This window comes from Haemaphysalis longicornis, unplaced genomic scaffold (assembly GCF_048455015.1).
Source record: "Haemaphysalis longicornis isolate Haplotype H1 unplaced genomic scaffold, Haemaphysalis longicornis Haplotype H1 scaffold_12, whole genome shotgun sequence".
Taxonomy (NCBI): Eukaryota; Metazoa; Arthropoda; class Arachnida; order Ixodida; family Ixodidae; genus Haemaphysalis; species Haemaphysalis longicornis.
In genome coordinates, this window is record NW_027526225.1 from 64,727,326 (window position 1) to 64,748,823 (window position 21,498).

Consider the following 21,498-nt stretch of genomic DNA (forward strand, 5'->3'; position numbering starts at 1 on the left):
CAAAGACGGACCAGCCATGTTCCGGCAAGCACAATGCAAAGCACCCGTTGAACAAGTTGTTCCTTAAGGCTTAACCAATAAAAAATTCCCCGCATTTCCCCGAGGGGAAGAATGTGAAAGTGCGAATGCAGGAGTTGAATTTGCGCGGTTCGGTAATGTTCGCGAAAGAGAGATCACACACACACACACACACAACTACAAAGAAAGAAAGATGCATTTATTCACAGACACCTATTTGTGTTGTCGTTGTACTTGATTGCTAGAGCGGATCTCAGCTTTGAAATTTCGTGTCAGTACTCCTTTAAGCGGGTGCATTAGCCCTTCTCACGCCCGATTCTTGGCCAATCCTCCACGTGGGTATGTGCCATGTCAGCGGCCAGGCAGCGCGCGCCCATCTCCCCTCGTTGCCAAGGAAGACGAGGAGCGCGCGCACCCGCAGCTGTTGCTATGCGGACGGACGGCGGTCACCGGAATTCAGGGTCGCTTATAAAGTGCATTCGCACTTAAAAAACAGTCATGTTCCAGCGAGTGCAACGCAATGCACCTGGTATATCAGCAGCATCATCATCGTCGTCGTCGTCGTCATCATGATGAGCGTGTTTGTGTCCACTGCAGGACGAAAGCCTCCCCAAAGATTTACAGCCACGCCTATCGAGTGTTCACTGGATGAGTCCATGTTTTCACCCCCAAATTTTCGTAGCTCATTTCACCAACGAGACCCGCCGCGGTGGCTCAGTGGCTAAGGCGTTGCGCTGCTGTGCACGAGGTCGCGGGTTCGATTCCCGGCCGCGGCGGCCGCTTTTCTGATGGAGGAGAAAAGCAAAAACGCCCGTTTGTACGAGATTTCGGCGCACGTTAAAGATCCCCAGGTGGTCAAAATTAATCCGGAGCCCTCCACTACGGCGCGCCTCATCGCCTGCGTTGCGTCGGCGCGTTAAACCCTACAATCAATCAATTTCACCAACGAGTTCTCGGCCGACCCCCTAGTGTGTTTGCGGTCTATTGGCAGCCAGTCTGTCAAACGGACGGTCCACCGGTTGTCCCTCATTCGCATTACGTGACCAGCCCATGCCTATATTTCCTTCTCATAATTCGCCTAATGATTTCACAACCTGGTATATACTCCCAATAATTTTTTTTAGAAGACCAAAAATTCGAAAGCAGAGAATTACCATAAGGTACGTCATCGGTGTTTAGCAATTACTTGGTCTAGCGAGGAGATCGTGTTTGTATAAGCACTATCGAAAGAGCTGGCGGCAGTAGAGTAGTTCTTTCTGGACTCTTGCCTCGGAAAGCGTGCGCCTCGTCGCTTTCTGCTCTCAGCGGAACGACCTTTTCTAACGAAATTACGCTTCGTACTTCTTGAAACACAGTGAAACTAAAGGTAAGGGAAGACACGCAAAACTGTGGTTCATCGGGGAAACCAAACGCATATAAATGGCTCAGTCTACAGACCGAATCCAAAAAACTAAGGATTTCCTCGAAAACTGCTAGGAATGTTATGATGCGTGAGCCAGGGCCGAAGACGCCGCCAGAGCCGGGACTTCTAATCACCGTCTAAAACGAGATACGGGGCTCCGCCACCTTTTCTTCAAAACTATGTTGGGCAAATAAATGTTGTTTTTTTCTCAAACGCACGCAAAGTCTATCTGATACTTCACTTTGGTATTCGGTTTAAAAAACGTAGAATCCGTGCGGAAGAATCAGAGCCTCAGCCTGTGCACAGCTTCATAATGGTTGTCCAACGAACGCACCACAACGGTTATTTCCATTCTTTGATCATTTATTAAGGTCGTTGTACGTGCATGCCCCCTACATTGAAGATTCATGTCGCGAGTTTATGTGAAGCCTGTCATTTACGGATGCGTGGTTGCCATAGGGAAATTAATGTGCCGGGGTTTCAAACCCATGGCATACGTCGGCAGCAGCCAAATAATTGTGGGCCATTCCGCCCTCATAATATGAATAACGCGCGAAGCCATGAAGTCGCGTTGCTTAGTAAAGACGGTCACAGTGGCTTTCTTATAACTCCAATATATACACTGATCGCCATACTTGCAACTGCAGACATATTCTTAGATAATGTCCAATCGATGCATGTACGGCCTTGGGTGATTTGTTGGGTCGGAGCAGTGCGGCATTGTAAGCCGAATTCCTCTAACAAAAATATGTGTGAACCGCTACCTGATTGGTCCCGGCACATCCGCATAGAAATCACCGACTGCGACCACAGAGGTAGTGTCGCCGCAACTAACCTAATGCCGGAAAACAGATTGAAACAACCTAAGCACTTCCTAAGGGTTCAAACTACGAAAGCAATTAGACGCCTACGACACTTTGCTTCCACACCGCATTCCCGAAGGACATCGTCCTCTTGCCGCTTCACAGCCTTTGGCTTTGCGATTCGAATTCGCCTTATGCTTTCAATGCCTCCAATCTTCCTGCTACGCATTGGGCCGCTGCCCGTTCTTTTTCGCCTATGCCGCATTAAATAGCGCGTTGTCGATCGCGTTACTCTATAGAACACATCCCGCTGGCAAAAGGCACGGGAGCCTCAGGAGTTTTAGCCGCCTATACGCAAGCACTCAAACAAATTTCAAACGAGCAAACAAGCGCACAAACTGACACGTAAGCACGCCTCGCTTTATGAACGCCTCGCGCCACAAAGACTGTTGGCTTGGCCGCATAGCGTTTCGATATGAAGGCATCGAAAGACATAGGGAACGCTAGCCTAATACAGTATCGGTGTGAAAGAGCGTTTCTGCAACGTAGTTTTGTGGGAGTGTGAAGCCTCCTAACCCAGATCAGAAAGAGATACAATTACAAGTGAACAATAAAGAATGCGTTGCTAAGCAACACCCAGGATAGTCGGTGTGTGCCGGTGCAGTTGGGCTCGTTCGAGGCTCGTCGACTGCTAGCGTGCATAAGTGAGCGTAGCTCCCTGGTAGTGCGCTACTTCTCGTATTCCCCTCGCTGATACGACTTTCAGTTTTACTCTTTAGTGTACATAAGCACGAACATTGAAGATTGGGGTCCTGGGTGCATGAAGCCGCGTATAAAAGTTTCCAGAGGACTTATACCGAGCTAAGATTGACAGCTGTCACGACAGAACAGCGTGCGTAATTTCGCCGTCTTAAAGTGGGCAAAAAAGTGAAAATAATTATCAGACAAACAATGTGACAAAACTCGACAAGCAATGACACAGTAATGAAACGGACGAAAGTAGTAGATGTAAGAACACGTACGCTGTGGGCGAATGTACGAGCTCACGTTGTGGAACGAACATCTAGTTTTTTGTTTGTTGTTTACTGAAGGGGCTTAATTATATTACCTCGAAAATGGAGGTGACTTTCAGCTTATACAGGACTGGTAGAAAAACGTAGGTAACGATCAGTCCTGCTGGAATGAAGGCTGGTATGTTCCAGAGCGTGTGCAGTCCATGCAGGTAGTAGTGGGCCACGAAGGCTATGACGCCGACAGCCGTGACGTTGGAAGCCATCATCGACAGGGCCAGTGGAATCGCGTGGATGGTTCGGCTCCCCAGGAACGCCTCATCTCGCGTCTTGAGGCGACCCCGCTTGCGAAGGGAGAGGTACAGGCCAGTTCCTGGTTTGGGCGGGGAAAAAATGCATGCGGTGCAAGCTCCACTCCGTGACTCGAAAGTAGTGCCCTCGCCACCCTTCCTCACATCCTGTAGGGATGTCCTAAAGACCCGTTTCCTTCAATTACTTGTGAAGAGCAGTGGGAGAAGGTTCTGGGGAGCTCAGACCAAGAGCTGCAAACTGCTGTAGTCAACAGAGCTACCGAAGTCACCACTCGGCTCAAGCTGGGGGCCACTACAGACCCTTAGACCACAGAACGCCCAATAAAGCGTTTGTCTCTCTCTCTCTCTCTCTCTCTCTCTCTCTCTCTCTCTCTCTCTCTCTCTCTCTCTCTCTCTCTCTCTCTCTCTCTCTCTCTCTCTCTCTCTCTCTCTCTCTCTCTCTCTCTCTCTCTCTCTCTCTCTCTCTCTCTCTCTCTCTCTCTCTCTCTCTCCGTGCCGCGAGGAGTTCTATAGCGAGAGCTTAAACTCGGCAGTAACGAGAGGTAATAGGGCACGCCAGTACACCGCAGGTGAAGGGAGTGGGAGAACTTAGCCGAATGAGTGAATAGACAAGGAGATAAATTCACCATCGTAATTTAACTCTTCCGTAACTTACTCTCTTTAACGTAATTTACCCGACGTCCTGAACGAGCAGCTGCGCAACGCGCTGGTGACAGATCGAAGCCATGCGAAAGCTTTTTTTAAAGCGGATTGCGAAGCAAATCATCCTACGCGGTAGGATTACAAAGCCCTTCCACAATGCTAGGTGAAATAAAGTCGTCTATGGCGTTCAACTGCACCTCCATGCTTTCGCAACCCAACCCAGAAGGAGACTCTAGTTGTCCGCGGACATTTTTTTAATAAAATCACTGTTACTTGATTCGAATAATTAAATTATTCGCATCTCCCATGTTTTGGGGGATCTATTACAATCTTATCTACTTGCCTAACCTAATATTGAGTGATTTATTCTACTATCTTTCCCTTTGTTGTTAATTGGTTGCAATGCGACCCGAGCAGACCATACAGCATTTCATCTGCAAGGCTCTTGCTAGTTAGGAGTATGATATTTTGTTACTTACCCAGGCTCAGCGCCGACAGGGACACGAAAATGACGTAATCTGAGATCCCTACGCTGGAGTTAGCCATCGCAGACGTTATTGGCGATCAACAGCTTGTGACTTGCGGAAGAACAGAAAACGTTTTCAAATTTTCAATGACAAGTTATACATTTACTTTACTGGCGCTATTCCCTCGATGCATCTGGTTGGCATGAACAGTTCGCTCAAACAGTTGGAGCGCTTTTCATCGCGGTTTACCGGTGCTCTGGAAGCAAAAGCAAGCCGCTATAGGCAGATGCGCCTAAGCAGCTGTGCAACAGGTTTTGTTTCTGTGTTAAAGCCGTGGTGTGCCACTTCGCTGCTAAATTACCCTAAACAGGAAGTGGGCGAGGCCACACGGTTTCGCGGGGAGACCAAAAACGCCAAAAACCGGAGCGCGAAGAAAACAAGAAACGGAGAACGACGCCGCGCTCGTTCTCTGTATTTTATTTCACTACGACGTTTAGTGTGAAAGCAATGGCATGTTCTGGGCAAATCCGCCGCCGGCGGCGTGACGTTGACGGGACCAAAAATCTCATTGAACGGTTCCAAAAAAGCTGGTGGATACCACACATATGCGGGAATCGACGTAAAGCGAATCCTTCGATGATGTTTACATCGTTAATAATGTCACTGTTCTGAACTGCATAACTGCGTTCAAGCAGCGCCGTTTGAAATTATTTCAAGGGCGTCGTGGCACAACTGCGTTGAAACGAAAGTGCGCGGGGCACTTTAGTTCCGCTTGTTGCTTCTGAAAGTGGTTCTGCGCGCTTTACTGCAGACTTAATAAACGTTCACTTCCCGTTCTGTGCGAAATTTCTTTTAGGTTGGATGTCCTGGACGCTGCGGGAACGTTTTGTAGTAATTTTAGGCTCCATCCCGCCACCAGAACGGCGGGCAAGGAGCCGCCGGGCAGAGCGGCGCATTCGGTCAGGAAACAGCAGCCAGCCGCAACCCCCGAAAAGGCCGCGGGGAGAGGCAATTAAAGCTTCGCTTTAAATTAAACCCATTGGCTGTGACGCGTCATGTGGCCGCGAACGAGGGTGTGCGCCCGCCTGACATCTTCATTGATTATGCGCCGGCCCGACCTTAGTCCTAACATTACGCTTCGAGGCCTAACAATGCCTCCCTCGTTATACTCGATCATGAAGGAGCCATCAAAGATTGCATCATGCTAACACATACCACTGCTGACGAAGCCGAAACGGGCACTATCCTCCTGGCAATAAGGTATGGGCAGCACAAGAACGAAAGGCAAACAGTCACGGATTCCAAAATATCATAAATGGAAGAACTCAGAAACATCTTAAGAAACTAGAGCCAAAACCACCAAATCAGTTCCACCGCTTTGTCTGGACTCCAGGACTCGAGGATATGGAGGTAATGAGAAGGTCGATCAGGCTGCGTGAGATCTTACTAACCCCGCGGCCGACAGTCCTAGCATTCTGCAGGCCCTCCCAAGCGTCTTTGGACAATGCCTCACCGTCCAGAAAGGTGCACGAACCCTTTTCCCCAACCAGTACAAGAACCTCTCTGGCTCGGTTTCTCAAACACTGAGGCAGATCCAGAAAAATGCTTACCCAAGCAAATCCCGGCTATACAAAATGTTCCCTCAAGCACACGCAAACGCATGCTATAAATTCGGAAAGCCTTGCAACTTATTTCATGCAACATTGGCCTGCGCTTCAGGAAACAACACCACAAATACGGTCATGCTATGGCAGGCAACTCTGGCCAGCTCCAACTCGGGACTCAGAAGGACTTGATTCTTGTAGTCCCAAGAGGAGCAGAAGAGTCTGGGTCCTTGGAAGGAGGGCACCACCTCTAGGACAATCGCGACACCTCCTTTTTTACTAATAAACGTTTCTCTCTCTCTCTCTCTCTCTCTCTCTCTCTCTCTCTCTCTCTCTCTCTCTCTCTCTCTCTCTCTCTCTCTCTAACGTCTCCAACCAGTATGTGCAGCTTGGCATGTACTGAGTCTTGCGTTGCTTGGCCCATCGTCTGGGTCAGCGTTGCGGTTAGCGTTAATGCTGAATATAGGCCTAACAATGTGCTGTGCCCATTCAATCTTCATGCACAGAGCACAACAGCAGGACTCAAAGAAGGGACACGGACACAGTGCTTACTAACGAATGAAGGTTGTATTGAAAAGAGTGAACACAAACACCACTAAGACAAACTTAACAAGCACACTTAAAGTTTCCAATCTTCCCTTATTAATGGCCAGCCAGATATTCCAGTTCGTTATTCGATAATGCTACCAACTAGCCCACCAGTCAGCACACGTCATGACCACAGATGTGGATTGCCCAGTGACGATGATAGCTGCCGTTGCCGTGAGAAGCTCGCGCCATTTTGCTGCGACGTCGACATACCGAACCACAATTCTCGAAAACTTCATCGGTAGTGGGGCATAGAATAAGGGCGGTGCAAGCTGTCAACAGAGGCAGATGGCCTACTATGCAGGGCCCGTTGGCTGCTACGTCAACACATTTATCCATGCACATGCTTTCGCGCGTAACCCACGTAAAAAAGAATTAAGTGCCTCTTTGGAGTGCTTAAACAACTGTATGCCAGTACATGCGCAGTCTCCACTTGTTTTGAACAGTCTACATGCAGTGTGTTTGGCGCTGTTTGGTAAAATCGATGTTGGGACACTAACACAGACTATTATTGTACCTGTCTTCATCCTTGTCACGGAAACGACAAGTCGAGTGCATTGAACAGCGTGCTCTATGTTGGATTGTGAATTTCCGCAAGGGCCGAGTCCACAAAAGTCTGGGTAATTGATGCACGTCAGCGGCTTTTTCATAAGGAGGAGTATGCTTCATTTACCCGCCGCGGTGGCTCAGTGGCTAAGGCGTTGCGCTGCTGAGCACGAGGTCGCGGGTTCGATTCCCTGCCGCGGCGGCCGCTTTTCTGATGGAGGCGAAAAGCAAAAACGCCCGTGTGCACGAGATTTCGGCGCACGTTAAAGATCCCCAGGTGGTCAAAATTAATCCGGAGCCCTCCACTACGGCGCGCCTCATCGCCTGCGTTGCGTCGGCGCGTTAAACCCTGCAATCAATCAATCAAGTATGCTTCATTTGGTGCAGACTGTATTTGTGTTTTCTTGTTGCTAGAAAAAGACGTGTGCAAATACCTTTCGATTTTTCCCGCATCGACAACGCAAGAGATAAACACGAATAAATCGTATGTTCACTAAAATTTCATCCGCCTGGGACCCCTTGGTTAAATTGAACTTCCTTGGTACGCAAACAGAATGCTGTAAAGTAGAGACGTGCATTTTTGCGTTTATCATAATAACACCTCTCGCGGGTGGAGATGTAGCCCGCCAGCTTTCTCTCAGTAGCTGAATACCTCAACCAATCCGGGCCCGCTTGGAAATAGAAAAGTATTAACCACCCACGAACAAAAAAAAAAAAAAAAAAACAAGAATACTTTCTCCACCTTTGCTTACATGGTTGTTTCTAAACGCTAGTTGATTGTCACATTTCCTTATATACAGCATATATGGGTACTTCTAAGATTATTAGTTGATCCCGATAATCAATAGTTTGTTCCTTTTTTTCTTCTTTTTTTTTTTTTTCATACCGCGTAGACTGTGCGTTTTGTATAGGCGAAATTTGAGCATTTGCGGCAGAGGCGATGGGCAGAAAAAGGCATGAGAGTTGGTATTCATACTTCTCTTTTAGATGAGTGCGCACGCCCTCGCGAGGTGCGATCACAACTGCAAGCTTCTGCTTGCGCACGTACTTCGAATTTTTACCGCTATGTTAAAATTTTCATAGATATTTTGTGCCCGCTATTTGTCTTTGCGACCACTAGAAAAACTGGCGTCTAAAGGCGTTCAAATCCAGCAGTTTCTAGCACGACAACCGCAACGAAAACAAAGCAGTGGCGAAGGATGCAAATCTTCATTGATTGCCAGCAGCGTTTTAGAAGAAACGAAAGCCAGAACATAAAACCACCATAAAGCCCATATTTCCCTTTTTATTTTCTCTTGATTCCTCCCGAGCTCCCTTCCTAATTTTTACGCCTTTTCCAATTCTGTACTGTTCCCATGCAAAGAGCCTCCGTCCGCTGTTGCTACCATGCCTGGTCGAAATTAATCCTGGTTGTGTTTATCATGCACGTGGACACGGATCCCACTCAAAACGGTTGAGCGAAAACGCTAAAAATATTCCATACTGGTCCCGTACATGTCTATGCTCTGCAGTCAGAAAGGTTAGTCACAGTTTCCTGCTTTCGCTTGGTGTCCTCTTCTTCAACGGCTACAACAATAGAACATTTTTTTTTTCGAATTTCGACCGCGCATGGTTCGCCTGGCCTTGTCGACAGTTCATTCTTTCGAAGGTTAGTTGCGGTGCCTTTGGGCTCAGCACACGCGTTTGTTTTGTCATCTTCTGCCATCTGCCTCAAGCAGCGGATGCGGTAAAGATAAGTATTGTTGTCAATAGCAGAAGCGCGGCTCGCGAGAGCACGGGGGTAAGGGCCTGCCCAGCTAGCTCGTTGGGATCGAGCAGCTGTTCTTCGACCACCGCCGCCATCGCGCAACTGGCCTCTCTTCCTCCGTTGCCTCAGCCAACATCCAGGGGCGGAAACTCGGGTCTGATACATGCCGTGCTAGCTACTCAATCCAAACCCTTTTTGTGAGCAGTAGGGAGTGTGTGTTGTCCATTACACGCCCCGTCGACAAGACCGTTTAGGTTGACGGAACGGCCGGCGCCAGGACCACCCGTGGATTTCCTGACTAAGAAGTCATAAACAAATTTATCCAAAGTCTTTTTTCGCCTTATCCACACAGTGGCGCTCCTGGCGGAGAGGAGCTTTTATCTTTGTGGCTTACTCCGGGGGTAACGCTGGCATCATTTAGCTGAACGGCAGAACTTTTAACGCCAGAGCTGTGGCGGCGTCGGTCCCCATCCAAGACACTTCTAGCCGTCCTTCCCGGTGACTTCGAGGATCTACTTTTTTGCCTCGAAATGGAAATGACCCCGGTAGTGGTCGTGCTGCGGATGGCGCATGTGCCTTGCACCATCCATCCGAACAATGTTTTGGAGGCAAACAGGTCAGGGGTCACTAGCTAGATTTTCCGGCTAAACTTTCCATAAATAATGGTACAGAAGAAGTTTTCAGTAAAAATAGCGGTGGCGGGTGGAGCCTTGCGCGGGGATAATCTCGTTGTTGGCGAGTGGACTGGCGAAGACACACACTTTAAAGTACTTCTGCAGAGTAAATATCCTCATTACCAGTAGTAATGGCGGCTGTAAAGAGTCACTGAGATGACGTTCTACTGCGCGGTTGCATCGGGCGCGACCATCCGAACGCTTTCAGGGAGAGCCGCGGGCTCCCCGAATGGAATTAACTAGCGAGAGCTCGGAAACATCGTGGCAAATGGACGTTCGCTGCACTGACCTCCACTAGGGGAGCAAAACTAGTAGAGGTCAGTGGTTCACTGAGTATACCAGTGCCGAGCAGGACACGATGAAGCATTTAACGCGCACATCCCTTCACCCAAGCGTAAATGGCCTGCAGGTGAACTGAGCAATGCGAGGTGGCGCTTTCCGAAGCGGGGGTGACCGTAAAAACACTCTCTGAACCGCGGTGGAACCCTGTGTTTGACTTACCGATACTTCCTAGGCACGCGCAACGTCCAAGAGTGGCGGAAGATGCTGTCGCGAGCAGCGACCGCCAATAAGTGACTTCGCTGTTAAAAAAATCCCAGTGAAATGTTCAGCCATGCCACAACCGACGTCAGGCCTACCAGCTTGCAAACTGTTTTTCTTGTCAGCTGTCACAGTCTGCTCATTTGGCGAGTGCGCATGGTCGCAAGGGTGAATTCCAAAGCCGCCACCACTTTCTTTGTAGAATTGTGACAGAACTTTTGTTCAAGCTTGACTCACTGCTCGAGGACCTGATCAGTGATAAGACATTGACGCACGTGCCCTTTGATCTTGTGGAGGACCCGTTCTCTTTAAAGAGGCAATTTCGTCCAGACTCTCAGCTGACAACCTCGATTATTTCGCCGCCCCACAAGACGTCTCGGAATAAATGCGAATCATTCAAAATCGCGTAGACCAGACATCTATTAGCGCCATTCCTTCTTATGCTCTCACAGGCCTCGCTGAGTCAGCCCCGGCAGAAAGTTCCGTCAGTCACGCCCCGAGGCCCCTGACTTCACGCACGCACAGATCACCATGCTGACCAGTGACCACGCTAGATCCGCGAACAGCGCCAAGGTGGCGGAAATGAACTTTCGACATATCCGTCTATGGCTTCCAGGTATCTTCGCCACTCGCGATGTGTTTGTTCTTACCAGCTCCCTCCCGGAGCACACACCGAGTGCTACGAGCACGCAATGGGCACGCCAATCAGCTCCCTCAGCCCTAGCTTCAGCGTTTTCACTTACGGCTAGAGCACCGGCTCTTCAGTGTGATCACCTGTCCAGTTTTGTAGCCCTCGGTCCGAACCTCACTGCTACTCGCGAGCGTGCCTCCCAATTGAACCTCTTAGAGCACTGACACGAAAATTTTATGTTACACTTTTATTGCTTTTATCGATGCTTAATGGTCTGGCCAACCTGAAACAGCACTTCAAATACTTCAGCGCGCGATAGTTAATTGCACTAAACGGCCTGAAAATCGTTTGATTCAAATTACCGCGCTTTCATCCCGAACGGCGCATATGACAGCCTCCCGGTTTGACCTCACCGCTTTGTGCGGACGTCACCGGCGTCCGCTTGAGAGGGTGTTGCGCCCGCTCGCCGCTCGTGGGGCCGCACGCGTGAAGTGACGTCACGAGTTTTTGACGAGCGCTGTCGCGTCACTTCTTTTTCCTCTCCTGGAGTGATGTCACGGCTGATGTCCATTTGCTGAGTGCCGCTCCGCGCGCTGCTCCGTCGGCGCGATAAATGCGATCCAATTGAACTGTGTTCTTCGCGTCGCAGGCCGCTCATATTTCAGCCAGGGTATTCTGTTGAGTGAAGGAAGCGAACTGTGCAATAATATTAACGCCGAAAATTGGTGTCAGTGCTCCTTTAACGAGCATCGCCACTTGCGGACCAGAGGGCATGCCGCTTGCTTAGATGGCATCACCGGCTGCCCTCCTCGATCATCAAACCGCACCGGACGCGTTGCCGGACGTGTTATGGCCCCAAGAAATTCCTGAATGGCAACCAACTGGCTTTCGATACACCATGCCTTGCAGCTTCGCAGGAAGCGCCTGGAAGCGCCTGGTCACTCTCATCGTTTCGGACGCACGATGGGGACTCCGGTGCAGTTTTCGGCGTGACGTGACGCTGGTCGGCAGCACCCGACGACCAATACTCATCTTTGGCCGCCTACTGATAATATCGCCCTGAGCCGACTACAGACGTGCCTCGCGGGCGCACTGCGACAGTGCGTCACCCGAAGACCCCAGATAGTTGGTGCCATAACGGTCGGCCGGATACATCGTGGACACCTAGAAGCGCCCCATCAGAGCGCACGCAAAGCTGAAGAGCTCATCCTAAACAATGGCCAACGAATTCGTGTCCCGCGCCATAAGTGAATTTCTCGCTCTCGCTCCCTTGGTAGCCCATCTGCCAATAAAATGCCTGCAATAAAGTAGCCGTGCAATAAAATGCGTGTGATCCTTGTGTGAAGCCACTCTGAGGCTAGCAGAAAAACGGTGGAGAACAAGCGACGGTACGGCTGGGGAAGAATGGGGACGCGCGTTGTCAGCACGCGCCGCACGTGCGCAGTCATGATTCTTGGCGGTGGCTTTGGTCGGCGGCCGCCAATGGCACGAACAATATTTTGTGACGTCACAGTGACGTCACTGAAAGCTACCGGGGAGTCGCCACTGCTTCGTCTGTTTCCCTTCATATCTCCGCCACTTGTTTGAAGTTCGCGATAAAGTTGATATAATTGCTACCGGCCCGAAGCTGCCTTCCGTACCGATGCTATGTTTGCGTGCACTGATGCTGTACTCTGTCAATCGTTCCGTCTTCGTTTCTCCCCCACACAAGGCTGAGCTCTCTGCTCCCGGCCGGCGCTGTGGACAGCCAAGTGACGGGACGCCGCGTGGGCCTGATAGGTAGTCCGTATTTCATGCTACTTTCATTTCATGTATTCGTATTTCATGCACCTGTATTTACTTGAACTTGTATCTACACGTACTTGTACTTACATGTACATGTACTTGTATTTACATGTACTTGTATTTCATGTACTTGTATTGTATTTCAAGCTACTTGTATTTCATGTACTTTCATACTGAGCGAGCCGTCATCTTTGCCGCCGGCTCGGGCGTGTTCCTGCTGTGCGGCCGCTTCGTGAAAGACGTCGCCGCTGGAGCCGTCTCGCTCTGCGTGCCCGCCTAGATCGCCGAGATCACCTTGACTACGCACCGAGAAACTATGGTACCAATTAATTATTATGGCGTTTAACGCTCTGAAGCTACACTTGGTCTATGAGGCAGCCTAGTGGAGGGCTTCGGATTAATTTCGGCCACCTGGGGATCTTTAACGTGTGCGCCGAAATCTCAACACACAGGCATTCTCGCTTTTCGACTGAATCATAAAAGGCGCCTCCTCGACCGGGGTCGAACCCGCGTCCTTGGGTTCAGCAGCGCAACGCCGTAGCCTCTGTTCACAGATGATAATGGCCATTCGGGACAAGCCATGAGCGATCGGGAAGCGAACCCCTTGGTGCCCACAATGGATATGGTAATGATTGATGATACTGTCTTCACATATGAATATCCCGAAAACACATCCCTAATGCTTACAATATATGTACTCAGGGGGCCTTGAGAGACAGGTGCAGCGCGACGTTTATTCCGTAGTGTTGCAGCCCGAACCTGCATGCGATGAAGATGATATTCACAAGATATATAATTTAACTTTGGACAAGGTAGCGGCCTCAGACCAGCGACAAGATTCTTTGACAAAGACAAGTTCGCTTGTCAAAACGTTGGCAGTGGTCTGAGGCCGCTACCTTGTCCAAAGGAAGTTTTAATCATCGGTTGCCGTAAAAAACTAGAGAAACAGCATACTCTTCAAAAAATATTATTGGTTGACGTTCGGCCCGAGTCCAAACAGGTGGCTCCTATGCGTATTTATAACATTGTCGTTTTAAAGAGACAAAATAACGCACATACATACACACGCACGCACGCATGCACGAAAAAACACGCGAACTCGCATACATGCACACGTGAAAAACTGCGTGACAAACGTTCGGCATTGTCCACAGACATCTCGCTAGGAAGAGAAAAAAAATACTAGCACGACAAAAGCGTACAAAACAGCAGGTGCAGCCACACGCAGCTTTCGCGGCTCACAACTCATTAACAGCAAGTGTTGCTGAGAACATTTCAAATTAGCGGACACCTGCTGCAGTCGCACGCAGGTTTCAAGGCTTGTCAATTTCCAAGTAAACAGTAGTCGTTCGACGCGAAGTAAGATACCGTCTGTACGACGACGGATGATGGGAAGAGGCGGTCTGCTGGGTTTTGAGAGGGTTGCGTGCTTGTGTTTTCGTTGCCTTCCCACCATCTGTAGTCATCCGTAGGAATCTTTCTTGAGCCCTTCCTTGCGTTTGTTCTTTTTTCCCTCCCTATGCGCGTGCATGTGTGTCTACTAGCACCACGCTGAGCAATACTTTGTGCAGCATTACAGTGTGTGCGCGTGTGTGCGTGCGTACACACATTCGTGCGCACACAGTATACATGCGAAGTTCAATTCGAAGGTGTTGAGTAACGAATTCCTGACGTATAGATAAGCCGACGCCCGCGTACAAGTAAAAAGCATAAACAGACACACACTTTGTACACTCATACACATCCCCAATAGTGCACATACACAATACTCGTACCATGACGCTTCAACTCGCCATGCACTCCCCGTCACCTTCCTGGTTTGCGAAGAGAGGCGTCTTTCTCCCAACGCTTCTGGCGCATCCAGGGTTCAAAAAGGTAAAATTAAATTAATGGTTGCGAGTATAGAGCCACTGTGATCTTTAGCGTGCGTCGACGCCGGGATAAATGACGTTTCTATTTTTCCTCCGTCATAAAAACTGCACTCGCGGCATGTAAGCCACGACAAAACCATACTGCTCACGCCTATGATCACCCAGCCATTATGGTGGGTACCCTCACCATCCTCCAGGGTGCGAACTACAGAGGGAGCTAGCGAGTCGCACCACGACTTTCCGATCCTGAATGGCAACCCTGGTTTATTCAAACCTATTTGTTTGACCACACCACTGGGACAACGAGGATCAACGTTGTTACTTTGAAGGGGTTACAACAGAATCACGTTGATGGCGATTGTTCCCTTGTCTCCCAGGGCGGCATGCTGCAGCTGCAGCCATCACCATGGGCATCATGCTGTCGTACACCGTGGGCCACTTCGTCGACTGGAGGACGCCGGGCGCCGTCTGCTTCCTCTGCTCCGTGGTGCACGTGTGCGCGGGACACTTCTCGGTCAAGTCTCCGCGATGGCTCATCCTCAAGAACCGCAATGGCCATGACAGCGCTGGGAAAGCTGCGAGGACCTCAAGGCAGGAGCTAATGTTCAGAACCTTCCATACTTTTCCTTATTGTGAAGTACCGTATATTGATCGCTTTCTAAAGAGCCGTGAAGACCAAATAAAAGCTTGGGCCACTAAAAAACTGACTGTTTTGCCAGTGATACCAGTGAACAGTGATACCAATGAACAGTGATTCCAGTTTTATCGCAAGCTTCGAACAAACAATCGATATGTTAAGAGAAAGATATGAGGCAGCGGCGACTTCTTAGCCACCTCCCGGCAATTTCACTACGAGGTCAGTTATTATTGCTCGTGCGATTGTCGGCCGGCGACCAAAGCCACTGGCAAGAAACATGAACGGGCAGTTCAAGTGCGGCCTCCGGTTCTCTTTGATTATACTACTTGAATGCTATCCTGCGTTATATTCCCTGATAACTATGTTTTTATTGCTTGCCTATAATACGTCACTCCAACTCACATTACGTGTTTTTAGAGCCCGAAATTTGAAAGTGTTTTAAGTATTCCTTGCTTCTTTAATAAAAAAAAATATTTACCAAAGCTTGTTCTTTCGAAATGAACAAAGTTGCGTTTTGTCTTCATGATCGCAACCTAGCGAAGCGGGGTTGGTGGACCTAATGAAAGAATCCTCAATGTAGACAGATAGTGGCGGGGAGTGCGAGACGAGTATCTTTTGATCGAACACAGTATATTCTAACGCTTTCTATTGCTTCATGTAAGCGTTACTTAAACGCTTTCATATGTGTTTACAGCAACTCTGAAAGATGCGTCACGATTTAATTTCTCGGAAGGTGAGCAATGTATGCTTTTGTTTAAAAACACGCGAAAAACTTCGTTACAGCTACCTAAAGAACCGTTCGATTTAACGCGCCGGGGTACACCTACGCTATGAAGTGCGCCGTAATGGAGGGCTCGGGATTAATTTTGACCACCTGGGGATCTTTAACGTGCGCCGAAATCTCGACATACGGGCGTTTTCGCTTTTCGCCTCCATCAGAAACGCAGCCACCGCTGCCGGGATCAAACCCACGTCCTTGGGATCAGCAGCACAACGCCATAGTGGCCTGAGCGACCGCGGTGGGTGCCCTATGAATGCACATCAATTATATAATGCAACAAGTGGGTACTTTAGGGTCCTGTGCGGGTTGCTGACGCGCGGTGGAGCAAGCTGGTGGCTGCCTGCCCCTGCACATTTTAAAAATTCAACGGGATAATACACAGAAGTGCCATTACCACCTCCAACCAAGGTTAAAGGGACACTAACGGCTGAATGTAATTTTGTTTTAACTGAAAGATCATAGTTTTTGTAGCACTCTCAGCTTTTGTTCGATAAGCAACGATGCCTTATTTCCTGAGAAATAACTAAATAAAGCTGGCGTTTCTTTCTCCCGTTTTCCTTTCATTTTTCGTGACGTAGCCATTACGTAACAGAGTGGGAGCGAAGAACCGGTACGGTCTAGGCGCTCTCACGCTGGCAGCGGTAGCTTATACGCCTGCAAGCCATAGCTGAAGCCGACAAAAGCTGGTCAAGGGGGCTGGCTTGGACTTTTCTAATTTGCTCCCAGCGAAACAAGAAATGCTTTTTGACGTATCGCTGATTCGCTGCCCGTGGCAACAACGCCGCATCAACCGCTGCCCAAGGCCACACACCTGTGACGCCTGTGAGGCGATACGTGAAACGGGTACGCCGCGTGAGCTTCTAGGGCGCAGCCCTTTGGCGGCCGTCTCTGGGCTGAGCCGCGTCGCCGTCGTAATTGAGCGAACGAAGGCAAGACCAACGAATGAAAGAAAAAGCGAACGATGACAGAAACCAACGGAGAAGAGTGTCACGAAATTGGGGAGGGAGGGCGGTTCGCCGCGGCGGAGCCAGCGCTCTCCGAAAGTGTGCCGTGGGGGAGGGGAGGGGGCAGTATGCGCTGCCCGCACGAGGCGCTCGACGGCGCGACGCTTGGTGAGAACGTGACGGGGGCGTGCGCGTGACTATGATGGGCGTTCGCTTAAGACGCAGTTCGCGGTCCCTGCCTCAGACGCACTTCGCGCCGCCGACTCAAAGACTCATCATCATCATCGAGACTGCCGTCGAGAGAACCCACGAGTGAGTGCTGCCTCAGCGCACTGATGCTGCACCCAAATATTGCATTTGCGAGCATCTTAATCGCCACCCACTTTTTTTCCGACGCCGATCTAGCGAGCTCCCGCGCACTGGCGCCTTCCAGGCGCGATAAACAGTGTGTCAGTTAAATGCGATCAGTTGCGTCCGTGCACTCCACTTCGAGCACTCGAACTCGAGAAGCTGATAGTGAAGATCGACGTTTTTTAACAGCGATGCTGTTTTTAGCAAATCGTTAGAGTTCAGTGTCCGCAGTTAAAAATACCGAGAAAATTCCGACTACACGTGACCTCGTGCCCCGCGGCGACCGTCCGGCTGTTAACAAAACCAAGAAAATGCCGAGCGCTCGTATGCGCATGCCTCGCGGCGACCGCTCAGCGTCCTCGGCGTACGTCTGTCAAGCCGAGCGTACCTACTTAGGGAGATTGGCCACGATTGGTCACAAAAAGAATCATCAGCGTTCGCTGTACTCGTGGCAACACTTGCTCGGAACGAGAAAGGCACGTCATAGCGTACGTACACCCCTCCGAGGGGATCTCCAATGATTTACTTCCAAAAAATGAAGGAAGTTCACACCTATGAAAACAATGATGGAGTAAAGGTCGTTGTGGCAGGGAAGAAGAAGCAGCAAATCGGTTGCAATTGTTTAAGATATAAACCATCGTGAAGGTTGCGTAGTACAGCTTCGCTACCTTCAAGTTTTGCGCGTTAGTGTGAGCTTCCTTCATTTCTTTTTTGTACGCTCTTTGAATAATCCACCGGCCACATATTTCGGCCTGCTAACAAATTACAAATGAGTATATCTGTCCGGCTCTCCCGGGCCCATAGAGCTATGCGACGCTTACGGATTATCAGCAGCGGCTTGCGGTGAACAGATTACCCCTTTACCTTTCACGGGCGCTAAGGTTCGAACCGGGCGCGGGCACGCTTTACCGATAGCAGCATCCACGCGCGGAGAACAGAAGATTAGAACCGCATGCTGGTCGCTTAAACATTTTGTTCCTTTTGCCGCTTCGGCCGCGGCGGCCGCTTTTCTGGTGGAGGCGAAAAGCAAAAACGCCCGCATGTGCAAGATTTCGGCGCACGTTAAAGACCCCCAGGTAGTCAAAATTAATCCGGAGCCCTCCACTACGGCGCGCCTCATCGCCTGCGCTAGGAGTTTATTGGCATAACTTCCATACATCTGAGAGCCAGAGGCAGCCAAAAGGCAGGAGCCCATACACCAGAGTGCTGGCTGCCTCCTCAGCTGCATGTTAACAATGAAACGATTATGATAACATATATACGGATGAGGGGAGTTATAGTTGTATATACAGTAGTATATACGGGTGAGGGGAGGTGCAGTGCAGTTGGTCACACATCTCTGTACCGCACCAAGTCTTTGAATTCCCCGACACTTTGGGCCCTCCTAGCGTCGACTGGCAAGGAGTTCCATAGCTCAGGGGCTTGGATGAAGAGGGAGTAGGAGGCACTAGTGGTGCGTGCGAGGCGCTGCTCGAGTCTTAGTGGGTCCCGTCTTGAACGCCGGAGGTAACCCTCCGGGATGGGACAGTCGCCGTGCAGAAACTTGTGCAGGAGCACCCGCCTGGAGAATAGTCTGCGTCCGGCAAGTCGAGACCACCTCAGGGTCTGCAACCGCCTCTCGTGGGGAAGTTTGGTTGCCCGGTCCTTGATATGAAGCGCTGTCTTCGACGCTTTCCGTTGAAGGGACTCGAGCCGCTTTTGGAGGTCAATCTGGTGGGGGCTCCAGATGGTGGAACAGTATTCCAGGACTGGAAGTACACGGGCTGTGAACAGCGCACAGAAGGCATGATGTGGCATGGCCCTTGACGTTCGGGTTATGAACCCCCTTAGCCTGTTAGCTCTTTTGCAGACATAGTCTACGTGAGGTCTGAAAGACAGGCTGCGATCAAAATAGACCCCAAGGAGCTTAGTCTCGGTGACCTCCTGTAGGCGAGTGCCATTGGCCATGTAGGATACGTCCGCCGGTGTTCTTTTGCGAGATATTCGAAGGTATAGTGACTTGCGTGGGTTGAGAAACAAGCCATTACGATCACTCCATCTGGAAATCTTGAGGAGGTCGGACTGCAAGATCTGCCGGTCTTTCGTGGTATGGATAGTGCGGTAAAGTATGTGGTCGTCAGCGTATCTTAGAATGCTTGATTCAATGTCGGACGCGAGGTCGTTGACGTACAGGTTAAATAGGAGTGGCCCAATCACGGATCCCTGAGGCACGCTCGTTTTCACGGTGTGCCACTGACCAGTATCACCCGGGTAGTGGACCTGCTGGCGGCGGTTTGTGAGGAAGGCTGTTATCCATTGCAGGGTCGTCCGAGTTATGCCAAAACCTGGGAGCTTGGTGATGAGGAGGTTGTGGTTAATGCTGTCGAATGCACTGGAGAAATCCAGGGAAGGAACATCGGCTTCTTTGGAGCTATCGAGAGCGCCACTCAGGTCGTGGTGCAGGACGGAGAGCAAGGTTTCACAGCTTCGTCCTTTTCTGAAACCATGCTGGGTGTTGCATACGAGATTGTTCATTTCTAGGTGTTCGGAGATTTTGCTGCAGATGAGAGTTTCAAAAATTTTGCATAGAATGGAGGTGAGGCTAATTGGACGGTAGTTTTCTAGAGCGTTCAAGGGTTTACCTGACCCTTTGTGGACTGGGATAACGTGTGCCAGTTTCCACACCTGAGGGATGAGGGCCCTGGGGAACGTGTAGTTGTACAGAGTGGCCAGAGGAAAGGAGATAGCAGGAGCACAGGCCTTGAGTAGAAGTGGGGATATGCCATCTGGGCCAGGTGAGGCACTGTTCTTCAGTTTGCAGATGGCAGATTCAACCTCGTCTGTTTTCACCAAGGGAGGATCGAACACAGGAGTGGCCTGCAATCAATCAATCAATCAATCAATCAATCAATCAATCAATCAATCAATCAATCAATCAATCAATCAATCAATCAATCAATCAATCAATCAATCAATCAATCAATCAATCAATCAATCAATCAATCAATCAAATCCTTTTGCCGCTTATTTTCTGGTTTCTTGCTTGCGGAAGCTCGGGCATTCACCGTCGTACATTATTGACTTCGCTAATTGCGCACCAATCTAGAACATGCGTCTTTTCCAACACGACACTGAAAGCATGATGGCCGACCCTGAAGGGTGAGGGAAGCAGCCTGTCTCGCAATCTATAAAAGCTGTAGTATGGGCTTTTTAAATAATGTGAGCTCACGTAAAGTGTTGATTTACATATATTTGACATGCTCAACCACCTAAGAACTGTGTATGTCAGAAAAATATTTATAGATACTTATTCAATGATCGCTCGCCGTCAACAACTTTTGTGACGTCACAAACCGTAGTACCCGAAAGCGTTCGGGGCGACGACACCCATTTTCACGTTTCAGGCATTTTCCGCTTTGTTAAACGACAGCTAGTCGCGATAATGGTAATTAGATCCTGGGCACCGTAATCTATCGATACAGGCCAACTCGTTCTTACCCTTTAGTGTTCCTTTAAGAAAAATTGAATCTTAAAATATCAGCTTTTAAGCTCTGTAAAAGGAAAATATTAACGAAGATAATTATAGCAAATGCATTCATCAATCGTTATTTTAACGTTTTTGTGTTGTTGTAAAATGCTTTCACATGCAGTCGCAGTAAGGTGCCCGGAAGTGGACCCAGCCGACAGTGTGATATTTCGGTTGCGCGCGACCAGCAGCAACATAAGATTTCAATATTGGTTGGCGTACTTTTCCTCGACTTGTGACCACGAATAGGGCGTTGATAGTGCTGTGATTGACCTGGAGTGTAAATGTCCGCTGGCTGGGAATGAATACGCAGCTATGTTCGTAAAGAGAAAAAAAGAAAAAATTGGGCCCATCTCCCCGCGAGGGGGACTCGAGTAAATGCGTCGCATAGGGGGTGGGTGTATTGCGTTAACGTTTAGTGTTTGGGGAGTTGGTGGTAGTGAATGCGTTGTATCAGCAGCTTCTTGACGTAGTTTGAATGAGTCAAGGATATAAGGCGCGTTCGTAGCCTCCCATTCTGTGTCGGCTTTGTGGCGCAGTAGGTAGAGCACCATGTACCTCGCGTTCTGTCCACAGGTAGTGAATGCGTTGTATCAGCAGCTTCTTGACGTAGTTTGAATGAGTCAAGGATATAAGGCGCG

At 49.6% G+C, this 21,498-nt stretch overlaps 1 protein-coding gene and 1 pseudogene across 3 annotated transcripts in view; one reads left to right on the forward strand and one right to left on the reverse strand.

The window, feature by feature from the left end:
- Positions 1–4,861, reverse strand: part of LOC144161999 (sodium-dependent multivitamin transporter-like) — a 28,483-nt pseudogene extending 23,622 nt beyond the window's left edge. Inside the window, exons 1-2 of the transcript XR_013320559.1 lie at positions 4,666–4,861; positions 3,332–3,606 (exon numbers count right to left, since the gene is read on the reverse strand). The product of XR_013320559.1 is annotated as a sodium-dependent multivitamin transporter-like (transcript). The remainder of the gene's footprint in view (positions 1–3,331; positions 3,607–4,665) is intronic.
- LOC144161998 (uncharacterized) overlaps positions 1–15,740 on the forward strand; it is a 44,362-nt gene extending 28,622 nt beyond the window's left edge. The window contains exon 4 of one of the 2 annotated variants that reach the window (XR_013320558.1): positions 12,695–12,749. Coding sequence is in view for 1 of the 2 variants with exons in the window: in XM_077692536.1 (XP_077548662.1) it covers positions 15,017–15,393 (377 nt within the window). In the remaining variant the exon portion in view is untranslated. Of the gene's footprint in view, positions 1–12,694; positions 12,750–15,016 lie in introns of those variants that run through there. The other variant, XM_077692536.1, reaches the window with a different exon arrangement.
- The last annotated feature ends 5,758 nt before the right edge of the window (positions 15,741–21,498 follow it).